This window comes from Crinia signifera, chromosome 6 (assembly GCF_055691185.1).
Source record: "Crinia signifera chromosome 6, ASM5569118v1, whole genome shotgun sequence".
NCBI lineage: Eukaryota > Metazoa > Chordata > Amphibia > Anura > Myobatrachidae > Crinia > Crinia signifera.
Genome location: NC_139222.1, coordinates 180,954,392 through 180,973,415, shown reverse-complemented (window position 1 = coordinate 180,973,415; position 19,024 = coordinate 180,954,392). Strand labels below are relative to the sequence as shown.

The following is a 19,024-nucleotide window of genomic DNA, read 5'->3' as shown; positions in this document are numbered from 1 at the left end:
TCTCTCCTATGGGCGGATTGGGAGTGATGTGGCTAACTGCAAAAGAGTTTGGATCAATAATAAATTATTCTTCAATAGAATCAGAGGAGTCGTTGGCTTGAAGAGATCTGGAGAGAGCATCTGCCTTTTGGTTTGCAGTCCCAGGATGAAAGGTTAACTTGAAGGAACATCTGGAGAAGAAAAAAGCCCATCTTGCTTTTCTCGGATTGAGACAGCGTGCCGTCTGTAAATAAAGAAGGTTCTTGTGATCCGTAATGATTGTAAAAGGATGATGAGCCCCCTCCAACAGATAACACTCAGTCAGAGCTAGCTTAGAGTTCTTTCTCGCCAATAGAATAGTTCAGTTCAGCTTGAGTGAATCTTCATTAATAAAAGGCACATGGATGAGACTTGATGTCTTCGAAAACTTGGAAAAGAACAGCCCCTACCCCAATGGCTTTCAACTAGAAAGTGACGGCTAAGGTCGGGTTAATGAAGGATTGGAGCTGACATGAAGGCCTCCTTCAGGGTCGTGCAAGCATAGGTAGCATCTGGAGGCCACACAGAAGGATCAGCTCCTTTTCTGGTTAGGGAAGTAATAGGTGCGACAATAGAGGAAAAGTTCTTAATGAATTTTCTATAGAAATTGGCAAAGTCAAGGAAGCGCTGTATTCCTTTCAGGGAGACAGGGAGGGCCTAGTCCATGATGGCTTGAACTTTGACAGGATCCATTTGTAGCTGTTGCCCTGAGATGATGTATCCTAGGAAGGGAATAGTGAATACTTCAAAAGTACATTTTTCTAACTTGCAAAACAGATGATTCTCTCGGAGACGCCTCAGGACCTTACGGACTTGTTCTCGATGTGAATTCAGATTCCTTGAAAAGATAAGTATATCGTCTAAGCAGACAACCAAACATTGATATAATACGTCTCTGAAAATTAAATTTACAAACTCTTGTAAAACTGCTGGAGCGTTGCAAAGACCAAAGGGCTCCACCAAATATCAATACTGAATGCACGAAAGTTCAATATGAGTGAAGAACACAGATTCTTTCTTAGCAGTCAATTTTTGCAATTCTCTCACAGATTTGCACAGGGCAGGCTTTCTTTCTGTCTAGGTGGCAGTTATCTACCCAGAGTCATTATTAAAGTTGTAATCAGGTCTGAATCAGGCCCACAGACTTAGTCACACACAGATATGCAAGTGTTGTATATTATATTATTCATTCTCCTGGTGCATTGCATCAAAGACTAGTTTACATCAAAAGATGCAGAGTGCTAGAGCACAACTCATTTGCTCCAGTTGAATTATGCATCATGGTGTATTGAGACTAGGCATATGCTGGACACATGTACAAGTTATATGCTGAAGTAGACAAATGATTTCAAAACCTACTTTAACCACTTAACCATCTATTGTATATCCTATTTAAGCATTTTAGGGTAATAATACACCTAGTGGATGTCTAGCACCACTTTTGGATGTATAATTTAGCATGAAACTCCCCTCCACCACCACCACCAAGTGGGTAGTAGATGATCCAAATGCATCTTACTGAGTGAACTGCTGTGCCACACTGCATTATAATACACCTGCGCAAACACCTGTGCCCATTTTACATTTTCATGATTTGGTTATCAGAGACTCATTTTTACTGCTTGTCCAGTCTTTCGCAGCTTTCGCTTGCACTGTTCACAGACAATAGGGAGATTGGTGATCAGCCTGCCTTCCCAGCGATCACTCAACTTTGTTCACACTGCCACTGTACAGTGTGCCTCTCTGTCACTAGTGGATACAAGTCACAGCCCCTTACAACACTCCACTCCTCCGCCATTATTAAAGGCCACTGGCCTGCCATGATTCAAACATGGGTGCAGCCATCTTGGATTCTGGCACATGATCATTCCACAGCCAATCATGCACTTCTGGATTGTCAGCTGACCATAGCAGCCTATCATCTGGCACTGGTTCCTATAAAAAAAATCAGAAGATCACTCACATCAAATCACCGGTGCAATGATGTCCTCAGCCTAGCTCCTTTGCAAAGCTACTATGGAAATCACTCTTTGTAGAGAACTTGGTGCAAGTTTCCATCCTGGTGCACCGCCTGTCTTCTTCTGTTCCAACCAATTCCTAACTTCCATCGGTCCCAACCAATATACTCTTATTATTGATACAGCTCACCATCGATACCTGTCACAATTGGTGCCACCATTTCTACCTATCACCAGTGGTCTTCACCTTCAGTGCCTGCCTTCTACCACCTCAGTATGTACTACCCATGGTGTTTTTACTTACCATCACTTTTACTTGCCAATATCAATTCATCATTGGTAGTAGCATCATCCGTCACCCCTGGTGCACATTCACTTCTGCTCTGAATACTGAGCTGCCAATAGCATCGTTCCCATCATTGATAGTCACCATCATTTCCAGCCGATATATTATCTTCTTTGGTTCCAGCTCCTTTGGTTCCAGATGATTCCAAGTGTCAGCTCCGGTCCCAGATGTTCCCCAGTGTTCTTCCCATAGACTGTGACTCGTTATCACGGAACTCACCTTTCTCCACTCCTGAACTGTTGTTATTATTATTAGCATATTATTATGCTTCAGGCAATGCCTTTCCGGCTCCATGCTCAAATTTTCCCAGGAGGGAAAGAATGTTATCAAGCCTCCATGTTTCCGTTTCACTCCAGCCCGGAGACATATGCCAGATCAGGTCAGACTAAACCTCAGATGTTACAATGGACATATTTATCAATATTAAATTTACTCAAATGTAAATTTAAAATGGGTGTTGTCGCACAGGGACAATATCAAAGTCCTTCTTCAAGCCCTTAAAATTGCATTCCAGATCACATTTTCCATACTTGGAATAGGAAATGCAACCTGCTCAAATTTACTAAAATTAATATGTAAAGAAAATACTGGAGTGAACCCTGTCCTAATAAAGCTATCTTGTGAGAGTGTTTCTCTCTGGTTCCATTACTAAAGCATCACATGACATTACATTACACATCACATTACTAAAGCATCACATAACATCAAGTAGCAGAAAATGACATTACATTATATACAGTGCCATCACTTGGGGGTGTTTGCCACATCGAGGTGTCACCCGCCGAGGGATGACACCAGAATGCCAGCTCCTGCTTAGTGACAGGAGCCAGGTGATACACTACAACAATATGTACAGCACGCAGTTCTTGCCACTGTGTAAAGCTGACCCTGCACCGACAGCACTCTCTGGGGGCAGCACTCATCTCCTACATAACAGGAGCACTGAAAAAGGGTGTTCGAGCTGCAAAGTCACACATCTACCACTGAGTTACACCCCTCACATGAGGCCACACCCCCTTTTCACAACTCCCGGTCTGGATCTTTAATGTCTGCACTGGATGTCATCAGGGATAGTGACGCCTCTGCATATATAAAAGCAAAGCCATGTTTACAATAGTTGGTTTGACCCTTATTTCACATGTGATTATTACAGTACATTATTTAATTGCTGATAAAATGTATGTATCTAATGTTAAGCTACAGGTTGTGCTATAGATGGCTTTGTTGTTTTGCAGTGTTGGGAGTAGTATGTTTAGAACAGGTCTTGGCTCAAGTTTAGAACATTGGCCCGCCTTGTCCCAGAACACTATCCATATGGGCATATATTACCAATAGTAACTTGTAGTGAGCAAAGCGAGACACTGAGCTTGAGGTGTGGTGAGTAAAGCGTGCCTGCAAGAGCAAATGTTTTAACATTCTCAACAAGTTCAATGATTTTCTGAAGCAGTTTAGTTATGCTAACCCAGGGGATCCCATGTTCTGAACTAGAACCCAGATCTTAATGAATGTGACTGTAGCAAGAGAAAATCGATGGGCTTTGACTCATTAGCAAATGCTGATGGGCACAGCTATCCTTAGCTACATTACTAATACTAGCCAAATATTTACAACTGTAGTCTGTATTACATACATTTTAATGGTGGATATTGGTCTATTAAAGATAAGGATCATGACGATCTGAGATGGTAACAACCTTTCCTTCTTCTTCCAGAAAAACCACGCATGAACAACATCCTTACCTCCGCAACTGAGCCGTATGATTTGTCTTTCTCCCGATCATTTCAGAACCTCTCCCATCTCCCTCCATCCTACGAGTCAGCTGTGAAGACTAATCCAAGTAAATATTCTTCTCTCAAAAAATTAAGTAGGTGTACTTCATTTCATTCCCATTGCTTTGGCCTATATTTTGTGTTACTGGATGAGCAATAAGGTGCTGATGCATTTCATGCACTTTTCAGCCTCATCGCCATATTGTGTCTCTATGACTTTGTGAAATTCACATATACGATGCTTAGCTTTATATCATTATACCACTGGGAAGCAGTGTTCCCTCTAAGCTGTGCGCACGTGCGCGCGCACACAACTCGACAAGTGTGCGCACAGACATTACAACAGAGCGCACAAAGCAGCAGTGGTCCCTTTTTGCAGTTGTGGACTCAATTAATGTGTGTTTCACCCATTAACTACATTGTGTGCTGTGTTTTGAATGTTTAAATGTTTAATATCATTTTGATGTAAAGTTAACACAAATGCTGAACGTAATTTTCCAGTTATATATAAGTGACGCACAAAAATTTAAATTTCCTTCCAAAGTTGCACAGCCAAAATCTTTTGCCGCACACAGCCTTCGAAAAGTTAGAGGGAACATTGCTGGGAAGTCAGTACTACTGTAATAACTTCATAAAAATGCTTGAACATTCTACCTAAAACATCAGAACTCGTTATTTTATAGATACCCTCAGGGGTGGATTCAGACCTAAAAGTGTACCTGAATAAAATTTGTAGACCTGGCCTCTTAAATTAAATTAAGGCGGACCTAACATCAATATAGACAGGATCGATACCTCGCTACACCTGTATCGAAGCTGTTTATTTCAATATTCTTGGTGGTATAGTGGCCCCCAGACCTTTACGCTCCTGTGACAAACCACAAACCTGCACATTTCAAATAATACCCCCCCCCCCCCCCATTGATACTGACCACAGATCCCAAAACCCCCATCAAGCAGACAAGTAACTCATTACCATAATACCTTGAATACCAGAAAGTGTTACAACCCCATATAGCACACACTCTTGTCCTTTTAACAAATGTCACAATGCATATAGATAGACACCTGCCATAGATGAGTATATGGAGCATCAGGTATTCTGGAAACCAGCAACAGTTGTCTATGTGGGAGATAGAAGGGGGTGGGGCTACATCCCCCCAAAAAAGGCACTGGCTGGCAGGTGGCCACATAGGTGCATTGCCCTTACCGGGAATCTTCCATGTAGGGTCTATGGCCCATCCACCTCTGGATACCCTACTATTCAAACTGGAAAAATTCTGAAACAGTCCCCTAGAGTCCTGGGAAAACTTTCCTAATTGTTGGTCACTTCCTATGAATGTCATCATAATAAAGTTTTTTAAGAAACAGAATACTCAGTGGAGTTTGCCTTGTCCAAACAGTTTTATTGTATGTTTGTATGTTTGAAACCGCTCCTGTCTATATGGTAACTACCACTATGATTTTCTGATTCTGATATCAGTACTAAACTCTAATCACTTAATTTCCCAGTAACAGCCCTGGAAGTCTCTCTACCAATGTGGATAGGGATGCAGTGACTGCAAGGGGGGTGGAGGGTGCTGGGATGGACCCGATTGGATCCCTCTCAAAGTCTATTGTGGAGAGGAAAGCTGGGGTTACTCTCTGCACTTGGGATGCATTTCCCCTTTAGTGCATCCTGCGCTAAATGAGGTTACTCCTGCAACAGGTCACTCACTAGACTAAATAGGGAGAAACCTATGTGTTAACAAATTATGGAGTGGAATAAATAGACTTCAAATGTAATACAAACTATTTCAGATGAGATGGTATTTGGAAAACATATATGGTTTTAGGCCAGTGAAGGGACTTACCCTTGTACAGAATTGACTGGCCCACAGAGGTACAGGGTAAACCCCCAGCTGTCCTCTCCAGCCTGGGTGGCCCACCCTCTCCTCTAGGGATCATGTTTCAGACTGTGCACATAAATCACACATTATACTGCACAGGACTATAGTATATTTCTACAGTGTATTGCTTTTATTAATCTGCTACATGATCAAACACAGGTTAGCAGCATTTATATATTTATCAAGTGCTCAGATCATGCATTCTATAATGGTTAGCCAAACCACCATGGGGGACCCCTGAGAATGGGTCCCTAACATTGCATGCATCTTCCCCCTGGTGGGCCCTAGTTGCCCACATCCTACACTGGACTGTACTTTATTTTACTGGCTATAAGAAACATTACATTTCTCATAACTCTCACTAAAGAGTTTTTTCTCATCTCCCATCATCTTCACATGCATGCCAGTTCTTATAATTTACTGTTCAACTGGTTAAGCAAGAAACAAATTTCACATTTTTCTGTGACACACCCTATCTGCAGAGAACACAGGACTCTTCTAGAACAGAAGGATTTATCACTGTCAGCGTGTGGTGCTGATAACTGGCATTGCATATGTATGAATGAATACACAAGACCACTCAATTTCCATGACGACTATTAAGTCTGGCATTAGGAAACGGGACTGAGTAATGATTTGACTCACTCTAGAAGGGTATCTTTAATATACCGGCTAATTCCTTTTGCATATAAAGCAATATTTCCCATAGAAAGGCAAAAGGAAATTATACAGCTTTGACTCAGTCTTATTTGGAAAGAGGCAATAAATATTTCCTCCTCGTATATTCAGCAACACAAATAACTAAAGAACTAATATTTTTCAGCTAGATGTTAAGAGATCCAGATGGGAAATTCTAGAAGTAATAACTAAGAATTTAAATAAAAGAGCACCTTTCAGTAATTTATAGTAAAAGTAGATTTTTATGAGCTATGAACCAACAGTCAGTGTAGCTTGATAGTTTATAGAAAAGTGTTTAAATCACAAAGGAACTTCAGCACTAAGTAAACAAAAGGACAGCCATTTGTGGGTTTAGCCAGGGTTTCCCAAAATCAGGTCCTCAAGGGACTCTAAGTACAAATGATTAAATTAAATAGACTGCGGTACTAATTAAGTCCCATATGCCTAGGTATGGCAATCCTTTAAACTGTAAACTATAAACTGTTCTGGTGCTTTAGAAATGAGTTTGACAATCATTGCTTTAACCCATATTCACTGAAAAATAATATCACTGAGATGTGTTTTCTTAGTCTGAGTGCTAATGAACATTGGATCACCTTATATAAACCTTTATTTAAAAGTATGCTTATAAAAATATATCTAGTACCAAGACCCTTATAGACATCATTATTGCATTGTATGGTTGCAGAAACTTGTACTTCACAGGACAAATGATAAATAATGTGCAACAATCCTGTGTTTTGTAGGACGGTGCCTAAATTGACTGGAGATTATGGTGTGGCTGAGAGACGTTTTATATTGTAGCGAGTGCCAATAGATGATGGTAGACACGACTGATTGGTGGTGTTAGACACACCCAGTGGGTGGTGTTAGACGTGCCCAATAGGTGGTACTAGGCACACCCCCTTGATGGTGCACCCCCTAATAAAATGTGCTGCGCACCCCTATGACTGTTACTCTTTATTTATCATTATACTATTTTGTGTAAGTATTTAGTAATACCATATATGACATAGTGAATAATTAGAGATGAGCGGGTCCAGTTTACCTGGACCTCAGAATACCATCTTATTGGCTATCTGCTTTCAAGTGCTTTGCATAGCCATTTGGATGCAAAAAGAACCAAGTAAATCTGAAACTCTGCATCTCTAGTAATAATATATTCATGTTGTAGACAAAGGTCTATTTATTTAAGGGAAATCCATCTTCCATTTTTCACTGATGAAGTCAGAATTAAGTTTACATCTATCTATACATCTAATAAATGAGAATCTGTTTGCTTGTTTGTTTGTGTTATTGTTATGTGTCTGGGGTCTTGTGCACTGCTTTCAGAAAGTCAGCAGAAACAGGGGTACACCCCCCCCCCCCTTCCCTCCTCAGTTGTGGCCTTCACAATCTGGAACCTAGAGGAGGAGAGCCCACTGCTCTTGGCAGGTAGAAATGCTTCCATGACACACAATTTGAAAAAAAAGATGGCTAAATCAGCACGTATAACACATTTTCCAAAAAACCTCCACCCCTTCCCTATACAGTATGTTAATAAAATCTGAATCCTAGGTAACCAGCTACCATTATCACTGACTCCCCCCCGAATGGAGCCAGGTTATATAACTAGTTTTATTAAAAACAAATAGGCAATATTATTGTATTTTCTTCAAGGCAAAAACAGTGTTTAATTACAGTCAAAATATAAACCTCCACAGAAACGTACTCTTAGCAAATTTCCACATGAACAAGATGGCAAAATCATTAAAGCAAAGACTTTTCACCAGTGTGATTATGTCCCTACCCACACATAGTGTCCTGTTGCTAGGAAATGTCATAAATATGCAACTTCCATTCACTTATTCATCTTTTCTTTAGCTTACATTGTTGTTAGATTTTTTGTTTTGCATTTTCTTGTGTCAGAGTGAGATGAGATTAATCAAGCTACAGTAAATTTAGAAATATTGTTGATTCCTAAGTGCACTGAAGACCCTTCAGCCTTATAGGCGGTGTGGGTGGTATCTGGCAGAAGTACGTTAGGTTACATTTTCAGGTGTTGCTAGAAGAACTCTCTAAATATAGCGTCTTTTCCTTCTCGACCGTATTCAAATCGTTGTGATTTGTCGGCAGTTCAGATCATTGGGCAAGAACAAAAGGGTTGTGCAGCTGTCTCTTAATATAAACATGTTTGTGGCATAGCATGTAAGTAACTGGTGGGTGTTTATTCCTGTTTCTGGGAAGCTTTCTGTTTGTTATTATTTATTATTGTTGTTGTAGTTTGTTTATATAGCAGAAATATAAAATCTGTATAATGGAAGCTAAGCTTTTTTGTTATGAAAAGTAAAGTCTACTAAGAGTCGATTTTGGAACTGAAATACTGATCCTACCGCTAAGTTCACACTATATATATATATATATATATATATATATATATATATATAGCGTGTGTCGGACCGGCACTCCCACAATCAAAGCATCGATGCTGCGTGCCTTTGCAAGGATACGATACAAAGCAAGGTTCCCCACGGAGAACAAGCACGTCACTGCAGCAATTTCTTATGAAGAAAGATGTTTATTGAGCCTCTCAATAAACATCTCAATAAAGGCTCAATAAACATCTTTCTTCATAAGAAATTGCTGCAGTGACGTGCTTGTTCTCCGTGGGGAACCTTGCTTTGTATATATATATATATATATATATATATATATATATATATATATATATATATATATACAGTCCAACTAGTGTCCGGCACTCCTCGCTTATAACAGGTAGATTGCCCGGGTGCCTTCCTCCGCTGGTTTTAAAGCCAGTGTGTATAGTATCTCCAAAATAATAGACGTCACTCCGGGGCTTCGTGCAAAAACAATTTATTTTACTTAGTGTCTACGGTCAACGCCGTTTCGATTACCACTCGTCATCAGGACCTGGTCCTGATGACGAGTGGTAATCGAAACGGCGTTGACCGTAGACACTAAGTAAAAGAAATTGTTTTTGCACGAAGCCCCGGAGTGACGTCTATTATTTTGGAGATACTATATATATATATATATATATATATATATATATATATATATATATGACCAATTTGGCAATAATCAAGTTCTTGGCTTGTATTATGTATGTCATATCACACCCGCAGGGGAACCGAGAGCCCCATTGCTTACTCAGGGTGCTTGGGCAGGGTCTCCTCAGAGGGACTTCTGTCACCAAGAGTTGGCAGTATGCTGTGGTGGGGATTGCCCGATATTTTGCTGGTCTGGGCAGATTCGCTACCATCAGGACCAGCTAAGGGTGCCGTCATCTTGATTGTGTCAGATGACTTCTCTGACCAATTAGGTTGCTGTATCTTAAAAATCCTGGGTATATAGGAGTGTTTACTGTTGGGACCAATCCCTAGTGCAACATTCACAGTCTGACTGTATGTATAAGTTATCTTTGCTTCTCCTTGCTTCTAGTGTATTTTCCGGCTCTTTACTCTTACAGCACCTCCGGTCCAGTCCATCTGGTCATTATCTGGTTCTGGAAATCTTCATCTCCTTCCAGTAACTGTTGTCCAGTCTCTATTTTCATTCTATGGATCTGATATTCTTCATGGTCTTCCAGCAACTCCAGTCCAGTACATCTGGTAATTTCCCAGTTCCAATATTCTTGATTATCTGCCAGCAAGACTTGTCCAATCCCTTCGGTCATTATATAGCTCTGTTGCTCTCTAAAGTATATTCTAATATGTCCGGTCCAGTCCGTTTGGTCATTATTGAGTTCTAGTATTCTTCAAGTAACATAGTAACATAGTGGTTGAGGTAACATAGTAACAAAGTGGTTAAGGGTCTTCCAGCAACTCCAGTCCAGTACATCTGGTCATTTCCCAGTTCCAATATTCTTGATTATCTGCCAGCAAGACTTGTCCAATCCCTTGGGTCATTATATAGTTCTGTTGCACCCTAAAGTATCTTCTAATATGTCCGGTCAAGTCCGTTTGGTCATTATCCAGTTCTATTATTCAAGTAACATAGTAACATAGTGGTTGAGGGTGAAAAAACATGTATGCCCATCAAGTTCAACATTTTTACAGGACCCGTTACAGTGTATGGTCTAGATGGGATATCCCCATTTTAATTTATTTACTTTCAATCTTGGCCTAATGGTGATTATGGGTTGTACCCCTGAATTTGTTTTACAATAAATGTTTGTCCAAACTTTTTTAAAATGTATTCATTGTGCCTGCCCTCCCTCCTTCCCTCTTCTGCAGGGGAGTTCCATACCTTTACTGCCTTAACCTTAAAAAAGTCTTTCCTCCTAAGGGTATGGAATCTTCTGTCCTCTAGTCTGAACGCATGCCCACCTGTCCTAGTCTCCAACCTCAACGCAAAGAGGGAGCTTGATAGTTCATAATATTGCCCTCTGATATATTTGTACATGTTAAGCATGTCTCCTTTTAAAGACCTCATTTCCAGCATAAACATTACTCATGTGGCCAGACTTTACTCAGAAGTTAAGGAATCCATCCTTTTTGTTAGCTTGATTGCCTTTCTCTGGATTTTCTCTTTTCTGTAATGTGGGACCCAGAATTGCACTCCAAATTTCTGATGAGGTCTAACCAGTGCCTTGTAGAGTGGTATACAGTAATTACATTGCCGTCCCTAGTTTCCATGCCCCTTTTATACAGGCTAATATCCTGTTGTCCTAAGCAGCAGCACCATGACACTGAGCACTGCACCACAGTTTGTTGTCAATTTTGACTCCTACGTTTCAATTCTGAATTACCCAATTCTACCCCCATGTAGATTATAAATCACACCCTTGTTATATCTCCAAGATGCATAACCTTACATTTATCAACATTGAACCTCATTTTGCTTTTATCCACCCACTCATCTAGTTTACTTAAATCCATCTGTAGCATGGAATCACCCTGTGCAATTTTGTGTCATCCGCAAAGATGAATACTCTGTTTATATCATTAATGAATCTGTTAAATAGAAGAGGTCCCAGCACGGAACCCTGTGGTACTCTGTTTAGTACTAGTATCCATCTTGAAAATGCACTCTGTTCTCTATATTACCCAGTTACAAAATAATCCTTAGTCCCAATCCTCCATTTTAGTAATCAGCCTCTTATGTGGCACAGTTTCAAATGCCTTTGCAAAATTCAGATAGATGACGTCTGCAGCATTGCCACTATCTAGGTTTGTGATAGCTTCCTCATAAAAACGTACTACTTTAGTTTGGAGCAATCTATTCTTTATAAACCCATGCTAATTACCACTAATTATATTATTTCTCTCTAAGTATTCCTGGATAGCATCTCCTAAAATTCTCTCAAAATAAATTCCACATGATCAGTCCTTAACAGTTCTAAATTTTACAGGGTCATATGGTTTTCCTTTTTTTAAGTATCAATACTTCCAATAATCTCCAGTGCTTTGGAACTATACCAGATGAAAAACATTTATCAAAAATGTAATGCCAAAGCTTTGGTAACTCCTCTCTTAGTTCGATCACAACCCTTGGGTGAACCTCATCTGGACCTAATCATTTTTATTTTATTTTGCAAAACCTCCGTGGATCTCCTCCGTGGTGAATTCTATTTTAGTTCTACAGGGCTCGCCCCTTTTGAGGTGCCTGTTGATTCTACTGACTGCTTCTCCCTAGTGAAAACAGAGGAGGAAATGTATTTAACAGTTCTGATTTATGCTTGTCCTCGGCTATTTCCATTAGCTTTGGTTAAAGAGCCTATGTTCTGGCAAGTCCAGTTCAGTTCATCTGGTCTTTATTTCTGTTCTGGTTCTGTTTTTCTTCAATTGCCTTCTAGCAATCCAGTCCAGTCTGCTGGTTATTCCCAAGTTCTTTTACTCTTCAGTGTCTTTTTTTACAAGTTTGGTTCTGTATCTCCTGTTATTCTTCATAATCATCTTATTCAGTAATCACCTCTCTCTTCTGGTGACCAGGGCAAGTGGCCATCACCTGCTCATCAGACGTTGCTAAATTCAAATCTCCTTGTGGGGGGGGGGGGGGGCTGTTGAAGACCACAGCCAGCTTCCACACTCCCAGTTCCCTTCCAGCGCCAAACCAGTAACCACAGACAGGTCCACAGTGTCTCTCGAGCATCACAGTGTACAGTGTGTATGAACAATGGTTTCGCCAACTAACAGGGGAAATCATGGTTATATGCTCTTATTATCAGATCAGTCAGCAAAGACAGAAAATCTCAGCCTCTATCTCCCAATTGGGCTGTGGGAATTACTGTTATGATGTTCTGTAATTTTGACGAGCTGGTAACTAGTCTTTTATATTTAGCAATAAGTTGTTTATGGACATTTTATCCTGGACTACTAATTATGTGTTGCCAAAGAGGTAATAAAGAAAAATAAACCTTGTTTTGAAAGAACATCTTATATGAGTGTGAGTGGGTTATGCTTAATTGCTCTAGAAATCTTCCACACATGCACAGAAACCTTTATATGTTTCAATCACTACTGTATTGAATGAGTTGAGTACACAAGTTATATTATCCATGTGGTGATGCTATATACATTAAACACCTTCTCCATGTGCACAAAAAAACCTTTATACAGGGCTTAAAGTGATCCCTGAGAGATGGTAGAACTAATTTCCCCTGCCAACATCCCCCCCCCCTTCCATTAGACAGACCCAAGACTGGTGCTGTTGTGTTCGGTACCACTCTACAAATTTGTAATTCGTGCTGTACATCCCATACTCAATAGTGTGGAGTAGCTACACAAAAATACCCTTAATTTAAATTATGCTAAAGAGTAAAACAATTGTATTCACCCTTATTCATGGTACACCACACAAAGTGTCCCTTATACACATTGCCCATGTTAGTGCTCCCAATACATAATGCACACAGTAGTACTGCCCCTTACATATAATAGTGCCCACAGTATTGTGTCCTCTACACATAATGCCTACAATAGTACCACACAAACTACTTCCCGTCACCCACATTCACCTCTTCTCACTCTGCCTCCTCACCTACTACAGTATATCCCTCTTTGCCCACCACACACCCTGCAACCCCACCCACCCACACCTTACTACCCCGAACAGCCCACCAAGCATGCACCTGGGTGGTGACCTCCTCAATATTCGTGGCAACGTTGAATCTTCTGTAGAAGGCATATGCCAATAGCTCCCTCCAAGACACTCTCCAGCAAAGTCGGGTCTACATGGGGAACCTTGGAGAAGCTCATTCAATAAGTTATGGTGTTGAGCCGGGGTTAACATGCTGTGGCATGTGTATGATGCTCCGAGGAGTGCAACTACAACTGATGGAACACAGTTACTCCCTGTTACCACTCAGTGGGTATGGTTTGACTTTAAGACACAGAGGCGCGGGGCATTCCAGATTTCAATAGCTAAATACATTTTTCAGTGTGTTACAAACAAACAAGAGAATTACTACACATTGCGCCTAATTTATGTTTGAATGCAATGAGCAATGTTCACATGAATGAGCGATAATTGGCAGACTTCCCATGTGCTGTGATGCTGTGTACTCACATGTAGGTGCCCCTGTGATCCCACTTGCAATGGAAGTGACCGCTTGGAGGTGTTAACAGGGAGTTATAGGAGAGTGGCAGCCAAAATGCAGGCATGTCATTAGCCTTTTTTGGGGCATGTATATGCAGTGAGCTGCAGTCATGTACAGTATGAAACAAAACATGGTGCCAGCGTAACTACTACAGCTTCCACAAACATAGGGATACCTTAGCAGTCAATGCTCTCCCTTATTGCATATGGCCCTTATTCTGGTTGGTGCGGCCGGAGCCGCACACGGTGCTCCGGCCGCACAAACCAATCCCCGCCCACGAGACGGATCGCCACGGCCGTCCGTACACGGACGGCTGGCGATCCGCATAAAAATGGTGGGGCGTACGCCTCCACCATGGTGGGAGCTGCCCCCTGCATTCGATGGTCGTCGACCATCGAAGGCAGGGCCGCACGCCACAGCAGCTCCCGCAAGCTGAGACCACACGGACAATCGTCCGTGTGATAGCTTGTATGGGGGCTGAGAGCTGACATCCGGCGACGTCAGCTTTCCGCCCCCATCAGTGGCGTCATACCCTGATTAGCATGCATACGCCCCGCGTTTGCATGGGAACGCCCATGAAACGCGGGGCGTATACATAGGGAAATGAGGGTATGAAGCCCCTCACGCCCCTATACGCCCCCTTTGCGGCGGACGAAATACGTCTGCGGCGAATGGGGCTGCACATGCGCAGATTGACCTCTGCGCATGTGCAGACTAAAAACATCGGCGGTACGGCCGCACGCGGGCCGTACCGTCCGATTCAGAATAAGGGCCGGACTGGGAATGTGTACACAATTTTGAATGAGGTTGCAATTACTCTAGCAGGTAAAACTTCTAATTCATGAACGTGTCAGTAACATTAGCAGTTCAGTAGCTTGGTTACCAATCCCAATTACATGCAAACATGACGTAGGACCATTGTTGGTTCTCCCTTTTTCTTTGCATGTCTGTATCATTGAGGACAAGATCACCCATATAAGAAGAAATAAACGAGAATGAATACTTTTTACATGATTGTATATTTTATAATGGTGACTGCTTTTATGTTTAAGGTCAAACTCCTTTGATCCCCACTTAATTGTTGCATTGTACCTCTGCATTTAATATTTGGGCAGGATCATGTGTAGATTTGGCTGCCACTATGACATATTTGCGCCCTGATTCACTGTCCAATAGAATGTAAAGCAGCAACCTATCTCAGTCACTTGTTGGGCACCCAGGGCCCCTACAAGTTTCAATCCGGCCGTGGTGATACATATGGACATTGAGGCAAGCCTTGTGGAACTACATGTTTCAGCATGCACAACAGGTTTTGGCTTCCATAGACAAATAGTGGTTCTCCATTTTTATAGATCTACAACACTCAGCTGATAAGACATTCCGGGACTTACACATCCACATCTGCCTGCAAACCGCAAATTGTTTAAGTCTGTTCTTCTGTATATCATTAATGAATTCTGAAGTCTCATCTTCCAGGAAGAAGAGCCTGGGAGTTTCTGGAAAAGCAGTTTAACCATTGTGTGGAAAGTAATCTTTCACCTCTGCATTCTGGCTGCTTAGTAGACACTTTTATTTTGTAAATGTTTCACAGCAAGTACGCTAATAGCCTTCCTAATGAGGATCGTATTTGCCCAGGAGTTCACACTTTCTCTTACTTAGCTTAGGTATGAATGGAAGCAGACTGTAATGTGCAATTCGTACAATTGGCTACACTTTACGTGGCTGATTGTTCTAGATTATATGGCCATTATACTGTAGGTAGCTAACAATCCCTAAAGATGCAACAAAGATCATAAAATTCTCTGGAGGATTTATCAAATATAAAATAAATGAAATATAGATAAATAAAAAGCGAAAGAAGTATTTACACAATGCTTCAGCCATTTATGTCTAACAAATTCAGAAAGACATTCATAAAAACGAAAATATAGCACCAGAGTGCAGAGTTTCACGTTTTAATTGGCATTTGAAGTCTTTAAAGTATAATTTTATCTTTGACCCCTGTTTTAGATGTGCAATTTTTTTCTTTCAAAAGTATTCTCCCTCCTAAAAAAATTGACAGATTTTACTATATGACACAAATGACACAAAGGGGGAAATGTAATAGGATGAGAGATTCAGAAAGTGAGAGATTTGGTAAGAAATCTCCAGTTTTTTTAAAGCAGCAATCATTTACACTGCAAAACCAGTTTGATTTTGCAGTGTAAATGATTGCCGCTTTAAAAAAACTGGAGATTTGTTAAAAAATCTCTCACTTTCTGAATCTCGTCTCATCCTATTCAATTTCACCCAAAGATTGGGCCTGAATCAGATATGGTCACAGCAGCAATCTTTATACTGACGGAACAGCATTGCAATGCAATTACAGCAGATGCCTAATGCTCACCAAAGCCAACGCAGCATGCTCAGCAACTACATACCTCTCTCACACGACAGAGTTCATTTTGACCCTTCTGAACGATATTGGTCAAAATATCTTTCAGTGTTTATGCGATGAACGACGAATGCGCATATCCACCAGTTGTTCATCATGGTTGTTTGTCAACTGTGCATGCAGCTCAATTTGGATATCTTTTTAAAAAAAGCCTATAAACTGTAACTAGATCCTTCATCTTTCATCTTTCATCTTTCATCTTTCTTCAACATCTTTCGTCAACATCTTTCGTTCGGGACACTGGGTTCAAGGGGAATTGGTCATCAATGTCTTTCAACAAAATTGGCCTAAAAAATTGTACAGTGTGTGTGCACCTTAACAATAGCATTTGGTACTTGTTTCCTAGCACGGCGCCCATCGCATCGTATACCATAAACCTTGCGATGGTATGCGATGTGATGCGATGCAATGTGACGCGATGGCACCAGATATTATACAATTTAAAATCGTATACCATTGCATTGTATGCCATTGTATGCCATATACAATGGTATACGATTTTAAATTGTATAACACTGGCGTAACTAAGCTACCGCAGCCCCCGCCGTGGCGGGGAGGCGCAGAGTAACTATGGGCGCCGGGGGGGCTGCGGTGCTATAGTTACCCGCTGCGCTGCTGCCCGGCCGCATCTTCGGTCACTGTCCCGTCACTCGCTCCCGGCGCTGGCTCCTGCTGATAATGAAAAGTGACACTTAGAAAATGGCTGCCCCCGTATTGCAGACAGTTTTGGCAGCCATTTTCTAAGAGTCACTTTTCATTATCAGCAGGAGCCGGCCCGGCGCCGGGATCGAGTGACGGGACAGTCACAGTGACCACAGATGCGGCCGGGCAGCAGCGCAGCAGAGACTGGAGCAGTGGAGGTGAGGGAGACTGGAGCTGCAGATGCGGCTCTGTTAGGTATGGGGGCGCCGAAAATTTTTTGGCGGGGGGGCGCAACTTATATAGTTACGCCACTGTTGTATAAGCACCCTAATGGGTGTTTTCAATGTTAAATGGCACCCCTATAAGATTATTAATTGTGTAAGCACCGTAATGGGTGCTTACAATGTTAAAAGCATCCCCAGTATCAACGCCAACCCGAAGCGTGGCGAGCGCAGCGAGCCCGTGAGGGGCGGTGGTATGCGTGCAATCTTCAGCACCTGTCTGGACAGCACAGCACCTGGCTGCTTGTGGCAAATTGATGGTTTTATTAACTTTATTTTTCTAATTGTTTGACAAGTGAGTGGTGGTACTTGGCACAATTACCCATGTATTTATTTATTTACAGTTTCTTATATAGCGCAGCAGATTCCGTTGCGCTTTACAATAGTAGACAGTGATAAAACAAACTGGGTAACAACAGACAGACTTGGAGGTAGGAGGGCCCTGCTGCAAGCTTACAATCTATAGGAATATATGAGGGAAACACAAGGACAGGCATCAGTAATAGCATATCAGTTCCAACAAGTTACAAGTCCAGAAGGGAAGCTATATAATACATAAGTGCCTCAGAGGGTTATGCGTGTAGAACTTAAATATGATAGGCTTGCCTGAAGAGGTGAGTTTTCAGGGAACGCTTGAAAGTTTGGAGGCTAGTGGAGGGTCTTATTGTGCCATTACATTCGACCTAGCCTATTTGCAAGCAGTTCACCATAGTCACCTGCTGTAAGTTTGCTCTGATTTGTGTGCTCGGTACAGACTCAGTAATTACATTGATAGATAACAAACCCAATGTGGGTTATTACAATATGGTATTTTGCTAGCCATGGATTTTGTGTATTGAAGGCTACGCCAAGTGGTCTGTACCAAGGATTAATGCATTTCTTCCAACCGATGTTGGGCAGCTGGCCATTGAAGGGTAACTGCAAAATCCTGAATAATATCAATATTAATAATAATAATAATAGATATTTTATTTCTATATAATGCTCTTTCTCCAATAAGGCTCAATGGGGCAGATGTATTAAGCCTGGTGAAGAGATAAACTGGAGATAAAGTGGAAGGAGATAACGCACCAGCCAATCAACTCCCAACTGTCATATTTCAAACACAGCTGATTGGCTGGTGCTTTATCTCCTTCCACGTTAACTCCAGTTTATCTCTTTGCCAAGCTTAATACATCTGCCCCATTGAATCAGAACAGCATCAGGCATTTTGGTGTTACTAGACACCTGTATAGTAATGCATAGGTCCTCCTTTTTATTTCCATTACATGGAGTTATGTTAGGGTTCCTTGAAGACCAAGTATGGCAGAACACTGGCATAGCACAGGCTGTAGGGAATATAGTCCACAAAAAGAAAACGGTACTTATGTACTTTCACGGCGCAAGCTTACTCTACATTTGAAGCTACATTATTGGCATAGCTCAACGACTGCCTTACTTGTGTAGTTTCACAGCGGCAGCCTAAG

At 41.4% G+C, this 19,024-nt stretch overlaps 1 protein-coding gene across 11 annotated transcripts in view; it reads left to right on the top strand.

Annotated features, from left to right (window-relative positions):
• SHISA6 (shisa family member 6) overlaps positions 1 to 19,024 on the top strand; it is a 353,649-nt gene that overhangs the window by 322,118 nt on the left and 12,507 nt on the right. For 9 of the 11 annotated variants that reach the window (XM_083148330.1, XM_083148329.1, XM_083148328.1 and 6 more), the window contains one exon: positions 4,034 to 4,186. In XM_083148330.1, the coding sequence (XP_083004456.1) occupies positions 4,034 to 4,186 (153 nt within the window). The remainder of the gene's footprint in view (positions 1 to 4,033; positions 4,187 to 19,024) is intronic. The other 2 variants (XM_083148332.1, XM_083148331.1) reach the window with 1 other exon arrangement.